This window comes from Idiotropiscis lumnitzeri, chromosome 12, assembly GCF_059441095.1.
Source record: "Idiotropiscis lumnitzeri isolate Australia: NSW breed Sydney's pygmy pipehorse chromosome 12, RoL_Ilum_1.0, whole genome shotgun sequence".
NCBI classification, from domain to species: domain Eukaryota; kingdom Metazoa; phylum Chordata; class Actinopteri; order Syngnathiformes; family Syngnathidae; genus Idiotropiscis; species Idiotropiscis lumnitzeri.
The window spans coordinates 15,642,997-15,659,226 of NC_142402.1; the positions used below are offsets into that span (position 1 = coordinate 15,642,997).

A 16,230-nucleotide genomic window follows, 5' to 3' on the forward strand; every position below is an offset into this window, starting at 1 on the left:
CAATTATTTAAGTGGGAACTATTTAAGGAAATACTTGATGACCGCCCACCTGACACCGAGTTCACAACACTTACTTGTAGGTCTTGTGGAGTTCCATGACTTTCTCCTCCAGCTCTTTGGTCTGGTTGGGTGCGAAACGTAGCTCACTGATGTAGTCGCTGCCCAGCTCTTCCGGATCGTAGTCGCCCAGCTCTGACTGCGCAGTGTACGAGCCCAGAACGGTGTGGGTGGCAAAGGAACAAGGGAGACGACCCGAAACGACGTCATCTCGGAGCTGCAGGCACAGGTAGTACCTACGACAGCGGGGAGAAAGAGGTTAGAATAGCTTGGGCTGTCACAGAAGTGTGATTCTCATCATGCTGTCAAGTGGAGATCAAAGAAAACCAAGCCAACGCACCTTGTGATATCCTCAGTCAGTTGGGAGGGGTCTGGAGGGTAAAACTTCACATTAAAAGCAAAGTTCCATGGGCCAGCTGAAAAAGACAAGGGCGTTTTGATACATTTTTATCAAGCGGCATTTACAATCTTCGTCTGTTTGCCCCAGTATAAGAACATATGTAGTCTTATTGTTCGGGGAATAAAGTCATGAAAAAGCATTGTAATAAAAAAACAAGACGTTATTAAAAACACACATACTCCTGATCTGCTTTTTCAGGTCCTTGGTAGGGTCCAGCCAATTCTGTCAAAGACAAAAAAAAAAAACTCGTCTTCGTTGTAACTGAAACAACACACGGCCTTGACATTCATTGTGATATGTTGTCAAAATACCTTCTGTTTTTCCACATCTCTATATGTAATGCCGAAATAGTCCTTCTCCAAGAGATTGAGGTGATCGCAGACTTTGTCAAACAGAACATGGCCTTTCACACGCTTCTGTGAGGGGAGAGCAAACATGTAACAGACATCCAAGCCGACTATTTCTTCTTCCAATGTCATCAACCAGGACCTTCTACGCAAGTTAAGCGAGATCCATATATAACGATAACCTGGCCAGGTTTGAGCGTTTTCCCCTTCTTTACGATTCTGTATGTGGCTCTTTAGAACGTTTCTCATCGGAGACAAGAGATATATTTGTGCCTCGAGACTCCATCCAGATCTCACCTCCACATTCAAGGTGTAGTCAGAACCGTCCAGTAGCGTCACTTTGCATTGCATGATCTTCACCTTCTTCACTCCTTTTAAAGGAGACCTGGACAGACGACTAGTGGATGACTGGCGGGACTCTTGATCGTCTTCTTGCGTCTCCTGATGGGTGAAGATCATACATACTTCAATTTCTCGAAAATTAAAAAAAAAAAAAAAAAAACATCCAAAATATTCGATGTGTCAACTTCTATAAGTCGTGTGATTGAAATAATGAAAATTAATCACATCGTATAAACCAAGGGTCACCATGTGATAGCCCCGAATTGTGTATTTGGCAGGCTGAATGATTACACTGCAAAACATTTGGAGACCACATTGACCAGACATCCCATCCAACTTCTGCTTCTCTAATGCTTCAGGTCGACGTCTTAAACAAAACCACCAGTTCTGTCACATGTCTGCGAGCTAAAAATAAAGCCGGCTTCTCCAAATGAGTTCCTGTCTCCACATGATAATCAAACACTATTCACAGACGATTTTAATTACAGGTCCCGGTAAAAACGTCAGGATCTATTACAAAAACCTACCAAGGTCCAAACAGGCAGTAATTAAAAAAAAAAAATTATCAAACCTGGCGACTTTCATGAAAGCGTTACAAGCAAGTGATGATTCATATTCAAGACATGAAAAGAACCCCGCTGTAATTCTGTCGTGACAACAAAAGCCACACAGCTTGGGTCAGTGGGTTTGAGCACAAACACGTGGTGGTTTCCACTTTTTCTGCATCTAGCACTTAAAATCGGGAAACTGACCAAAAGGAAGTCACGCCGTCATCATTCTTGCATTTCTGCTCAAGCTTCAGCCAAAATATGACCCTTAAAAAAACGACAGCTGCACCCTCATACCAAACGCTGTTACCAGGAGTGTGCATTTCATTTTGGCAGAAGAATTGCTTTGGTTTGATGATAAAATACAAAGCTTCAAACCAGCTGCGAGGGGTGAGCAAAAAGCCACAATGCACAAAATGTTCACAGTCTTATGTTAGTTAGTCAGATGAAGAAGAAAGCATGCAAAGAGGCGGAGATTTTGTAAAAATCTACCATAGGGAATTTTGGTAAATATTGCGTGGAACACTTTCCTGGGGAATTATTAGCAATGATTATTAAGAAAATTATTGTATTTACAAAATGCAACATATAAAAATGTAGGCCAACATGCAAGCAAACAAATATTTTATTTGATTTTTTTTTATATATATTTTTTTGTTTTGGTTTTTTATTTGAGCACCATCTGGAGAAAAACGTGAAACTTTCCGAAATAATTTAAAATGTGTATTTTTTTATGTGTTACTTATATAAAACACCAAGATAATTTTGTTGTCATGAGCCAACTTGCGTGGAAACTAAAATCAAAACGTTTGAATAAAAATGATTGAGTCATGACAGTTTAGTTCCCAATATTATTCTGATGTATTCTTATAAGTGACCAAATAATCCTAGTTGAATTTGAAGACAATTGAAATTTTATAACCGCAGACATTCTGCATTTTTATTGTGCGCAGTTAAAAAAATTGATTTGTTCTCCAGTCTAACATGAGTGTTGCTAGGTAGAATAGACAGATTGGGGTGGGTTGGTATTGTTGGGAATCCTAACAACCATGAAATGCACTCGGGTGATTTCACGATTGTTCCTTCGGAGGCGCCACCAGAGAAGAAAAAACTGTTAACAAGTGAATGTTAATACTTAAGTGTCAAAGTCATCATTTACCAGTGGAAAGTGAACACATCACCACTTGGTCATGTGTTCCTCTGCATCTGCTGCAGGCTCAGAATGATGACTTTTCCACACAAAGGCACAATTGAATGAGGCTGAGCCGAGTTTTACGAGCTCGATATGATATAAGCGGACCGTCTGACCTGTTCTTTCCTGGCCGGCGTGCTGTGTCCCACGGCGGCAGGAAGCTGCTCGAGCTGGTTCTGAGGCGAGGCGGGTTCAGCGGCTTTCGGGTTCTCCTTGGGAGCCTCTGTGCTCTCCTCCTGCTGCTGCTGCTGCTGCTTGGCCTCAGAGTCTGAGCCTGATTCGGTTGTCATGGTAAATTACGCTGGAGCGGAAGAAGAAGAGAATGCGTCAACTGACCACTTATGCAGGACGGTGCACTCGTTTGTTTCAGCTGTTAGCTTAACAGAGACTGTAGTTAGACACGCGCAAAGATTTCAAAATAAGGCGGTAGAATGAACAGTTGATATAAATTATCCTTGTGGGTTTTTAATTTATGTTTTGTACTTCCAGTTATGGTCTTCATCATGCCTGTATTGACTATAAGTTTGTCAAAGGACTTACGAGTGACGCGTTGAACATTTGAGTGCATCGTTGGGTTTTATTTTGGTAGGTTTTCGCTTCCTTTTTGGTATCCATTCACACTGTATTGATACACAATCAGAGCCTTTTTTTCTTTTTTTTTTTAGAAACTAAAAAGAACTAATTTCATCTATTTTTATTGGTGTCATGCATTTGAGACCAAACCCTGGTTTTATTTTGTGACGTTTCTACTCCCTACTATTGACTCACATTTTGTGATCAAAATGACCTTGATTTTGATATTTCTGATCATGAGTCCCATCTGTTTGATAGTATGGAAAAAGAAGTAGACTACTATATGCTAGCTTCTTGCACTAGCCGGCAGCTGGCTCCCTGCCATACACGCGTCAGATATGATCAAATGGTGTGTTGCATGTTTCACTTTTGTTTTTGTTTTACACGACAGCAGTTGAAATTATTTTGTACTTGTATACTCATGTTAAAAAAACGTGACGAGATGAGGACATTTTTTTAGTCTCTCACAAAGCTATCTCGGAATTGAACCGCAGCGCAGTAAAAGAAAACATTATGTCCCACGGGTCCTTCTCTGAGCTAATGAGAGGAAACATAACGGCATGTTTTGCCAAACGACGATGACAGATAGAATTTGGTGCTCCGGGGCCTCACTGGTCTTAACTAACTCGCAAGGCTGTGCATGAGAGATCAGAGGGCATGTGTGCAGGATTTGTGGGTGTCTGCTGCTGTGGGGTTGCTAGTGGTGGCCGATTACCATTCTGCAGCCGCCCTTCTCCTCCTCCCCTCGGCTCTATTTATAGAGGCTCTGTTTATTCCGTGCTAGGGAGGATGTCGGGGACACCGGATCAACAAAGCCAGCATTGTGGTCTGAGGTGTTCCCCCGGAAAATGCTTTGGCGCAAAGATCAAATTTAAAGAATAAAGATACGACAAAGCATATGCTTCAAAGCAGAACCAAAAGTTGCCCTCGCGACCGCTTTTCGCACTAACGACACTACCATATGTTTTAATGCTATAGGCATGAAGCCGTCATATTTCAGGGTTGCAACACACGACCATGTAGGTCTTTTCAAATCTGCACCAAAATGCAACCTGTCGGCATGCACGATTCCAATAACACAGATGATAGCAATTATCAAGCATGCTGAGTTGATACCAGTGTCCAAAAAGCTCTTTGTTCAAAGGGGGCGACTGCGTGTGCAACACAGTACTACTTTATATTGCGATGTATTGATAGTGATTGTACACTTGTATCAATATTTCTGTCTTGCATCAAATGCACATCAACTTGTCATACAATAATACAGACCAAATAAATCCCAACATGAGCTCACACATTATCAGTCTCTTAAATATCCAAACTACAGCACTTTATGTGTAGATCAATGTCAACACAACCAAAACAAATGAAGCTGCAGTGCTGATTTAAAAGCGTCTGTAAATACCGCCTGGGAGTGGATTTAAATTTGGCCCTTCCAAACATGCTGATTGGGTTGCGTTCAAATACCCAGACTATGCAACTTTGTCATGCTGCAAAAAGTTGATTACAAAATATCATTTACAAGCTTCTGCAGCGGGAGGTGATCAAGCCACGCGATCCGAATGGTAGTGCAGCTAACCTTTGCCTTCCAAGAACTATGAGGATAGGGAAAAGGGCATCTCAGCATGGTAGAAATGAGAGAGGGGGGGGGGTACTCTCAGTCACACAACACAACAAAGCACACAAGTCATCTTGTGCATGGACCACTACAGGCATTATGCGCAAAAGAAAGATGCATTGACCACCCATTTTATGATGGTATAAAGAGAGCAAGGCGATCCAATTCAATAACAACAAAAGTCTCTGGCGTCCAAAGCTTTGACAAGGCACTTTTAGAAATTGCTTGATTTTCCAGCCAAAAGTGTGTTGAAATCAGGTCTCAGCCTTTATTGCATTTAGAATTTCGGCATGTCCAGATAGTCATTAAAGTTATCAACAAGTACCAGCTTTGCTACATTTGCCGTTCTTTTTTCTTTTTTTAAATATCACTTGATAGTCTGAACAACAAACTTTCCTCTTTACATTCTTATGACTAGTAAGAGAAGACAGCAATGTCAGATGATCCGACGATCCGACGGTATCTTTTTGGCACAAGATAAATGAGGGCTATTTTTCTTTGACTGCCCGCCTCGATTCAAACTATTGTAATAGTGACGCAAGTTCGGTAGGCAAACTAAAAAGCACAAGCAAACCGATTGCATGAGTCTCCCCTGCACAAACAAAGCAACCTTCGGGAAAAATAAGTCTTCACAGTGGCCAAAATAATCCCAGAGATTGTAATCAAAGGCTACAAGAAGATATTCAAATCCAAACATCAGAGCAGAAATTTACGTACAGTGTATGGGCGACATTGCATCAGTGTCACTGTGTGCCTACGCCAGGGGTGGGCAAACTACGGCCCGGGGGCCACATGCGGCCCGTTAGACGTTTAAATACGGCACGCCGAACTTGAAAAAAATTAAATGACCTACGCTCTGGCGGATGGATGGTAATCTCATTTTGAAAGTTCCATTTGGGATCATCTCACATATATGCAGAGGCTGAGGGGTGGCCATCTGCGCCGAGTACAACACAGCTGGGCCCCTGCACACACCCCACTCGCGAGTACCCCGGAGGCGCGCTAACTTCGCATTGGCGGCGCTCTTCTGACACATCACTCCAGCCGTATGGCCCCTCCTGCCATGGGGCGGCGGGGGCTGACAGCTGCCGCGCACAATCCCAGCCACTGTAACAGGAAACCATGTTGCTGGGTCTGGACGTTTGGATTAAGAGCTTCCAGATCCCTAAAGTGCTTTTAAGAAGACTGAATTGCAAACAGAAGGAGGGCTGCGCGATTGATTTGTTTGGTCCAAAACAACCTGTTTTCTTGTCTGTAGTCATGAGATGATCACGCAATCTTCATTTAAACCCTTTTATTTGTCTTTTTACATTCAATTTGAGGTATTCAAATATTTGCAGTCTTGAACTGGGATGATGGACGACCTCGTATTAGTTTGTATTGGTAATTACCTTAAGAAATATTGACACGGCACTGGATTTTAACAGAGGGATTGTGTGAGTGCAGATTAAGTGACATAATGGCAAATATCATGTATGATTTAGAACTGAATTAAAACAGACTTGGTTTACTGTATGGGTCAAATTGGTATGAAAAAAAAACATGTACTATACCGAATTATATTGAACCTTGGTGGATAGACAGCCCAGTAAATGTTCTTGTGTTTACACGGCAGCAGTACCCGCCACAAGCATAGCAGTGAAAGCAGGTGCTGCTACAAAGTGTGACATTATGAGCCAGATTTTTTTTTTTCCTAAGCAAATTTCAAGTCAAAATTTTTCCTATACAATAATGTATTTTATATGCCCCGCTATTCTAAATATTGTATTCTGATTAATGTCGCAATTGTGAGAAAAGAATGAATCAGAAAATAAATAAATAAATCAACCCGTTTTCAATTTTAAATTTAAAAAATGATTTTTTTTTTTTAGACATAGACTAATCGGGAGAAAAATAATCGTTTGGTCAAATTCAAAAGTTGAGTTGACCTTGGAAGGATTTTGTTTTTAAATGTTCAACCTTGTGGGGCATTCAACTGATTGTGTTTCTGCTTCCTGTCCAAGCGGACATGTGGAAAACACTCTGGGTTATGCTTTCACATCCCGCTGCCTAGTGTGGCGTGTCGTACTGGCCTTAACAATTCCACATATCCAAACAAGCCGAGATCTGTTTTCCTCTTCAGCGTCTTCTGCCAGGACACTCAAGTCTGCTCTCAATCCAAGTGAGACCCGTACTTCACAAACGGAAAGTACAAGGTCATCCAACAGGCACTAAACATCCTCACCCCATTTCTGCATGCAAACCTATACACACAATAAAATACCATAAAAATATCAGCATGTCAGCAAAAGACCTCTTGCGGAGGTCTCGCCAACCTTCAGTTTTATCCTTGCACCACCCGAAATGTAAAATGAAAACTACAAAGTGGCACGCTTTGAACATACACACACTGCCAGCTTGCTGCGGTCACGACATCACACCACGTCTCCCACCTGCCGATCTGGATTGTGTTTCCACTGTTGTGGCTTTGCTCGGTCAGCTATAAAATATTATTACCATTCCATGCTTACAATTCCATCGTAACACAGTAGTGACAATTGTCTTTTAATCAGTCCACAGCAGACAGCCATCAACAAAAGGACCACGACATTTGAATAAAAAGGGGAATTGAAAAAGTGAGCCCAGCTATTAGTTGACCTGTTACAGTGGAAACGCAAAAAAAATGCATAGTTATGAACTCAACTGCTTGGGGGTAAAGGTGTTATTGTATAGAGGATTCTTAAACAAATTAGTTTGTTGGGAGGGGTGAGACAAATGAATGACATATAAATGCATTGCAAAAGGGGGAAATGAGTTGTGATATGAGTAAAGTGCCACTATTTAGTACTCGTAACTACATTTTGCCCCCCCTCCCCAAAAGAAACAAAAAACCCAGGACAGCCATAAAAAAAAGTCAGACCCCTTGAAAATAGAGGTACCCGCGTTAAAAGGAGTCAATCTGATCAGACTTGATTAACAAAAATTGACCACATAATTGGTATTGGTTGAAAGTGGCAACAAAATGAAAATCCCACTTCTGCAACACAAACATACTCATCAAGAAGATGAAGGGACAACAAGGCCCACAATGTTGGACAGCAGGCCAGTGTACGTCTTAATAGGCAGTCAGTCGTCCAGAGACTCGAGATCAGCTACTGGAAGGGATGCGAGGATGCTAAAGCAGCCACACCGAGTGAGTGTCACCCTGACCACGCCTACCCGCACTGCAGATCACAAACAGCCCCACAAAATGTGTGCAGTACTGACCGTCGATAACCTTACAAATTCCAACCCCATTCCCCCTTGCGAATACGCCACGCTGAGCCACAACCGGAGGTGTCATTTTCTATCAAAGTTGCACTCGAGAGTTGTTTTGGTTCACTTCTTTTTTTCGCCTCGAGGCTGATAGATCAAACAAGCTAGCTCACCTTTTAACGTATAGCCTTGTAGCTTTAGCCACACGTCAACTTTAGCCTCTTGTGCTAACGTTTAGGTAGCAAAAATGACTTGTTTGAACACAGCTCTCCCGATAGAAACGTCAATGTATGTCACCTATGTACGTTCGCGACCCTGAAAACGGCGTCTCTGGTCTGACGACGTGCTTCCCTGCCCTATTTAACGTGACGATACATAAAAATGTGACAAAACTGTTTTGATTACCAGAACCAAAGACGTTCCTCGCTGGTCTGGTTACGCGGGTTGCATGCGCCGAGCGTGGGCTAGTGTTGCCTGACAGCGCCGCTGTTCTGCCGCTGTTAGTTCTCCCCCCCCGCCTCCTCGCGACGTCGGTGCCGCCGCGAGGAGAATTGTGGGAAATTGAGGCGCACGTACGTACACACTGGCCTTGCGTGCGCGCGCTCACGCGCGCTGTTTCGCGAACGCGCGCACGTCTGGGCAATTCATGGGACGAGGCTGAATTTTATAGGGATGATACAGCGGTGTTCAGAAGGAAACGCGTGACGTCATCAAGTCGCCTTAGATCAAACGGGGTGTTGAGGAGGTGCACCGAAATAGGAATGTGCAATATTTGTCATTTTCACAATTGAAGAAAAAGTAAAACATTTATTATAACGTGGCATTCTAGAATTCGGCCTTCCAATACAGTCGTTGTAATATTTGTTGCATTCACTGTTTCTCATTTGTTTAATTATTTTATTCATTTATAGCTCTCAATAATTGGTGCATTTATCACAACTCATTTAAAGCTCATCTAAATACTACGTTTCATGACTATAGCAAACCACTGCTGATCAGCTTCAAAGACACGCTCCTCAAGGACACACACACTCAGGAAATCAGAGAACTGCGATAAATATCCATTGCAAGAGTACACAAACGCACCGCCATTATCATCCGCTGCTGGCCGGTGTACATGCTCATTGGCACGCAAATACAACCGAGCAAGTTTTTAATGAGGCTGTTCCCTCTGGGTGTTTTTTGTGCCTTTTTGCCTCCTGCCTCCCAGAGGGAACCCGACCCAACTAGGTCAAACGTTTGACTTTTATTTCATTTAATTGCTGACATGCTGCGTGCCAGCACATACTCATGTCGGGCACATTAGTGCACCAGTTTAAGCGCGTGCATTCCGTGGACAGCGACAAAGACGTGTCCGACGTGCTCTAAATAGGTGATTCCTAAGTAGCCACCGAGCTAATTGTAGCACGCATCATAAAGCAGGCACGTTAAAATCCGGTGTGAGTGAGGCCTGCCAGCAGCCTGACAATGGAGGTAACAAAATATTCGTTTGACTCCCACAAAGTAATAACAAAGGATCTCTTTTCACGCTGACATTGTGGACAAGTACCGCAACATCCCTATGTCATCGCTGTGATGCAATGCCTACGTTAACCATAAAAAACTCTTAACTGCTTTGACTTGGCAGGCAGCATCGTGCGCTAGGCCGACTAGTTCAAGGAAGAACTAGAAATATCTATTTGTACAAGTATAGAACCACCGTAGGAGCAGAACTCATTTTCAGCCCTGGAGTTTCAGGGCTCAGACAGGCCCACTTTAGTTCACAACATTTTAATCAAGTTCCACAATTTTACCCTTATTTATTGGATGAGTCTAAAATGCCGAACAATTTCCTTTAACAATATTCATTTAGTATTCCTTCAAAAATCCAAATTACAGCTGAGAGCACAATCGGTGTTTATTTGATCAAGTATGCGAACATAAATTGTTAAATTGGACAAAAAGACACAATGGGACCGATAATATATATGGGATGAAACATTTGACCCTATGGAAAGCGCTTTGTTACAGCAGCTCGAATCGGTTGTAAAATGCGCTATATAAATAAAGTTGTATTGTATTGTATTGCACTAATAAGGCAAATAACCGTGGTTAAGACAGCAAGATTAAGACAGCTAACATTGCACTTCCTGTTTGCGCTCTTATTTTGAAACACATTCACACCATTTTCCGTTTTCTACTTAGCACACTGACGCTAACTGTATCACAGCTACAGCAATTGGAGGACACTTTGCAATAATGCGCTGTTTTCGTTTCAAGTAACAGTCGTGACTGTTTTATGGCTCTTTAATGTATCATTTCTTACAAACAGGGTGTAATACAGTTAAAGTTTCCAAATTATTGGTAATTAATTTGTGACAGTCAAGTGTTGTGGACGCCACTTTCAAAATGGATCCGTGGGCAGAAGTAGCAGCACCAAATAATTTTCAAGTAATAAATATATTAAATATTTTGGGACACTTTTCACATACAAGATGTTTGGTCAAGCTCCAACCTGGTGGTTGAGTTTTTGCTTTTTATGGTGAGTCATCAAACTTTGCTGCCATATTCAATTTCATGGCAATCTTTGAGACAAGTTTGTCTTTGAAGAAACCATCAAAATGGCCAAAATGCTTTCGCAATTGTTGCTTCAAATCTAAAAGACACATCAACAAAACTCACCCACACGCAATGACAAAATTCTTGAATATGCAAATGAATTGCAATAAACTACAAGTGTCAGCTGTGTTTATGTGCTCTGTGACTTCTTACGGGGGAAAGTGTGTATGTGTGCAGATCAATGCCTCGTCACACATGCTGGCTCAGCAGACACAGGACATGTGATGTGTGGACTCTGCTGAGATTATGTGGCTGCTTAAGTCGTCACTTTTTTATGCTGCATACACACGCTTCCCTGTTCCTGTTCCTGTTCTTGTGCTGCTGTTCAGCAGCCAACCTTGACCCACTTGAACCACGGGACCAGCCTTTTTTACGGCAACATCTTTGTGTCGAAGATCGCACAACCCCGTCAATAATTTCTCAGATAAACCAGTCGCAGTCTCCTGTCATGATCATGAAATCATGATCATATTGTTCACATTGATGTCATATTTTATCCTAGTGTTGAATTTTTAGGTTAGAGCTTTTATCCAATCAGAATTCAGCTAGCTCGTGTTGCCAGGCAGATTTCACAATACCAGTAGCAAGCACTATTCGTCTGAGGCCTTCAGATACAATTGTGCGGGTGGCTGTTCTGTGTCTCAAGGGGACTTTTACAATTGATAGACAGTTGCGATAGCCAATCAGATCACGACTTGATGACAGTAAGGCCTTCTCGCCATTTTCATCATAGACTTTTCAAGAGAAGCTAGGTCGTCTCACTCAGTACTGCGTAAGTGTCTTTCTGTATATTATTTGTCCAGCCGTGGTGTCATAAATGATGCTAATATGAGGGGGATTTATTCAAGTAGGACTTCACTGAAGGTCTATGTGTAAAATGTACGGCCCGCCACCGGTAAATGTAAATAGTAAATTTAAAACCCCTTTGCATCGACAAACATTGTGTCACACCAAACAACTAAAGGCACACCTCCGTACCAACATCGTGTTAAACAACAAATCGCATCCCCCACTCCAGCAACTTACTGCCAAACAATTGATCGGACCCTCCACGTCCAACACACTGCCAAGTTCGGGACAAACAACTGACCACGTTCATTTTCCAAAAATCCAAATTGAACAACCACTCGAACAAATGATCAACTTTGTGCCAAACTACACTCCCCGACCACAACTACAGAATTTATGTATTTATTTGTAACATCCAAGGTCATCTTCCTCCTTGTTGTACACTGCAGTGTTTATTCTCCGAGTGTCATTGAGCTTGCAGTCTGCAGCGTGAACTGGATGAACTCCAAACAAGCTGGCTTGCAGCCTGCTTGTTTGTATTCCGCCTCCAATTAGTCAAAGCTACCGCCCCCTGCTGTCCGGCTCCTTTCAACAGGCAGGTCAGCGAGCACACAAATGGCAACATTAAAACCTGATTTGGATGTGATAAACTGAGCCAAAGGTCGTGCAGCATCCGCCTGCACACAGTCAGCAAAAGGAAAGCGAGTCTTATCACAAGCAGTTGTAAAAAAAAAAAAAAAAAAATGTGTTTGCAACCTTTGGAAAGCGAATGTCAAGGAAGCAGTTTTGACGGAAAGGGTGGTGCTGGAAAAACTGCTGCAGTCCATGGAATGACTTCATCAGCAACCAAGGTTACAGTCAAAGAACCATTCAAATAATCATGCAACAATTAAATTGAGTGAAAATGAAATTCTTCATAAATATCAAAGACAATTTAGGACGCACCTTTTTTTTGTAAACATCAAAGACAATTGAGAAAAACCCGAAACCCATCAAAGACATTTTGAAGTCTTACATGTAGCTAGCATACATTTTCTTAACGTCAGTCACAATTTAAATGAACCTAGCAACAACAAAAACAGATTCTGTGTCCGAAATTGTAAACTGCACCCTTTACATGCTGGGCCCAAAATTTTGGTACACATTAAAGAGTTGGAGTCTTCCAAAAAATTAAGCACGTGTATTCGCGAGGTTTCCCAATCGAAGGCTAATCCTCATTCCCGCTATAAATAAACTACTCGCACTGTCAAGGTCCGTAAGTGGCCAACCCTTAAATATCGGCGACAAGTGATCAGACCTACGCAGGTAGTGAGATAACACCTCTCGCAAACGGCTTATCTCACCACTCGGCAGGATTGAGTCATAAGCGTTATCTCCCGCGGGCCATGAAGGCATCGTGCGCACTTGTTTGACTTTGGTCTGCTTCCTATTCACATTTCCACTACTGCAAGCTAAAGCAAGACAAGGTCAGGATGACAACCTGTTGATCATTTCATTTGTATGCCTGCGCCATTAAATCAGAGCCAAGATGTCACTGAAAGCTCTTTCTAAAATGTTGACTTAGTGAAGATGAAGTCTCCATTTTGTGTGCTGTACGCCGCCGCCTCCCTTTCCCTTCACCTCCTCCAGTACAATCACAAACGTATTGATTGTGGCCTGACGTGACAGTGGTATTGATCGGCATTCCTAAAGATGAACGGTGAGAGACAGGCAGATAGCTTTCAATGCTGACAACATCGCAGCAAAGTAAAAGGCTGTAAAAACGCCCTGCGGTTAAAAACACTACAGAATGCCGCACTGCAGGCCAAAAAGGGAACCTGGGAATTTCCTGCTTTCAGTCCCCGTAATTAACAAGCCTCCTTGTGTCCCAGTGGACTCTTTAGGTGGGTGGGGAAAAAAAAACTTAAATCCACCTTCGCTTGTATCGCCTTCATTTTGGTAATATTTGGTGCTTTATTTCTTTGTTTAAACTTGAAGAAAAAAAAAATAAATTAGTGCTGTCAAGCGATTAAATTTTTTAACTAATTAATTTTTAAAAATTCCGTAATTAATTGGGATTAATCGCATTGTTTCTACTACTTTTTTTGGGAAGCTTTTAACAGATATTTACTTGAATAATATCTTGAAATTAATGTAAAATCACCAAATATGACATTTATTGTAAATCAAAGTCTGTTCTAATAGCTTTCTTTGATCCTTGGATACAATCTAAATGGAGTCATTTTCAGAGGAACAGGATTTTTCACAGTAGAAATGTTTTATGTAATTTAAAATGTAGACTTAAAATGTAATAACAGTTTTTACCACTAGATGGCAACCCTTATTTCAAACCCTACTTTGAAACCCTAACCCTGGATTCAGACCCTGACCCTCTCTTGAAACCCTATAATTTGAAACCCTAACCCTCAATTCGAACCATATTGCGTGAAACCTTAAATATAATCTCTAACACTGACTTGAAACTCTCTCCCCTGGTTTGAAACCCTTCTTTGATACCCTAACTTGGAACTTTTATTGCAGTATTCAACACATTTTTAATTTTTTTTTTTTTTTTTTTAAATCAGAAAGAGTACATGAGATGAATCACCATAAGTACAATTTTCTAGATAAATCTTCAGAGCGGAATCAGAATATGCCCTTGTTTTTTTCCCCCTGAAACAGCAGGTTTTTATAATAATAATGATAATAATAATAATAAATTAATAATAATAATAAATTATTAATAATAATAATATAATACATCATACAGCAATATATATAGTTATTATGAATTAATGGTTAGGTTCAGCAACAGGGTGACTTTTTTTGTGTGATGTCATAGCTATGAATTACAACGCATAGTAAACTCCATATTGCGCAAGCTTTTTTTTTTTAGGACAAAATTAAAACCAAAAAATGAAAACATCTCAAAAACCCAATGTGCTAAAAAATATATATATGTAAGGGCACAAAATGTGCGGTTGATCGGTATTCTCAAACACAAAAAAAGTTGAAAACTCCTCCCTAATGAAACTTTACAAGCCAATCACTGTGAGGAAAATCGAATTGTCCACTGAGGGACATTCAGGAACAAGCTCGAGAGAGCACAATAACGGGAGCCACAATAACTCTCACGTACTTTGCCCCGCTTTTATCTCTCTGGCCCTGTACATTCACCTTCATCAGTCACTTCACTCATAAACCAGCAGAAGGTCCACGTGTCCACAGACACATGATCCAGCAATAAAAAGAATATGGAGACACTCAGGAACTTTTTTACTTTTGATTCATTCACTGTTACTATAGTAGCGAGCGGAAACACTCACGCTGAGCCAGCATCCCATTTTCACAGGAAACATCAGATCAAGTGTGTGTGGTTGCATGTGTTTGAGGGGGAAAAAAAAAAAAACGTCAGCTCATTGCTCTGGTCAGTAACCGTATGATCAAAAAGAGGAGACACTTGAGAGACAAGTGAAGCCAATGTTTTGTTTTTCCAACTAATGTTCGTGTTAATGTGGTACGCTTTCATGTTTATTGTCTTATATTTTTAATGTAATGAAACATTTTATCTTCGATCACTCTTTTTTCTTTTACATTGAAAAAATGGTTTTTCTTCATTTCAAAATGGGTCAAATTTGACCCCCCTATATATATATATATATATATATATATATATATATATATATATACACATATATATATATATATACACATATATATATATATAAAGGATAAGTTCTATCCACTTACAGTGTCACGCTATGCTCACTTCTGCATCAGAAATGGATGTTTGAAAAAAAATAAAAAATCAGCTTTTACAATTGTTGCTGCTCGTTATCATATAAAAGATGGCAAATGAAAAGTATACATACATTTCCATTTGTGACATATTGTGTCTTTTGTATATTTTTATATCCACTTGTTGACAGCGTTTGACAAGTGCCTATACGCTTGAGTCTATTTTGCTCCTGAGAATAAATCAGGACTCACCATTTCACATTCCAGGAGGGCAGGAAGGGTGGGCCGGCAAGTGGGGGATCGTCGGTCACATTATGCAGGAGAAGGCCCAGCAACATAAGCACACATCAAAAATAAAATCTGAATCAGATTGGGTATACATGCCCCCAGTTGGGGAGGTATAAAAACAGCCAGATATAACCCCTCTACATGTATTATTATTTATGTGCACAATCTGTGAAACAATTAAAGATATATGTTATACCTGACTCTTCCAAAAACAGTCCCAGGCTGTGTTGGAGACTCCTGCCAGAAAAAGGAGCAGGCACCTGTAAAGTCAGTCAGCTGCATTCACTTCACAGCCAGGCGGACCCAAACCGGGATTAACCACGCCCCCTTCAGTTTTCGGAACGCCCCCTCCGTGGTGCTCCAAAACGAACATTCCCGCCCCAAACTACCACCCCATTCACAACGCTACTGCCATCTAGAGGTGACTTGAAAGAGCGCTGCAAATAAATGTGATCAGCTGTGACTTGTGGCCACTAGAGAGCAGTCGGGCTGCAAATGAGATCTTCATACGCCATCGAGTTGGAAGA

General features: G+C 41.3%; 1 protein-coding gene across 23 annotated transcripts in view; it reads right to left on the reverse strand.

Annotated features, from left to right (window-relative positions):
• The window catches only part of LOC148326146 (band 4.1-like protein 3), a 32,347-nt gene extending 16,333 nt beyond the window's left edge, over positions 1-16,014 (reverse strand). For 21 of the 23 annotated variants that reach the window (XM_088310488.1, XM_088310487.1, XM_088310494.1 and 18 more), the window contains exons 1-7: positions 8,717-8,871; positions 3,003-3,187; positions 1,102-1,245; positions 769-873; positions 637-679; positions 398-473; positions 75-293 (exon numbers count right to left, since the gene is read on the reverse strand). In XM_088310488.1, coding sequence (XP_088166614.1) covers positions 75-293; positions 398-473; positions 637-679; positions 769-873; positions 1,102-1,245; positions 3,003-3,176 — 761 coding nt within the window. In that variant the 5' untranslated portion in view covers positions 3,177-3,187; positions 8,717-8,871. Of the gene's footprint in view, positions 1-74; positions 294-397; positions 474-636; positions 680-768; positions 874-1,101; positions 1,246-3,002; positions 3,188-8,484; positions 8,680-8,716; positions 8,872-15,899 lie in introns of those variants that run through there. The other 2 variants (XM_088310481.1, XM_088310472.1) reach the window with 2 other exon arrangements.
• Positions 16,015-16,230: the final 216 nt, after the last annotated feature.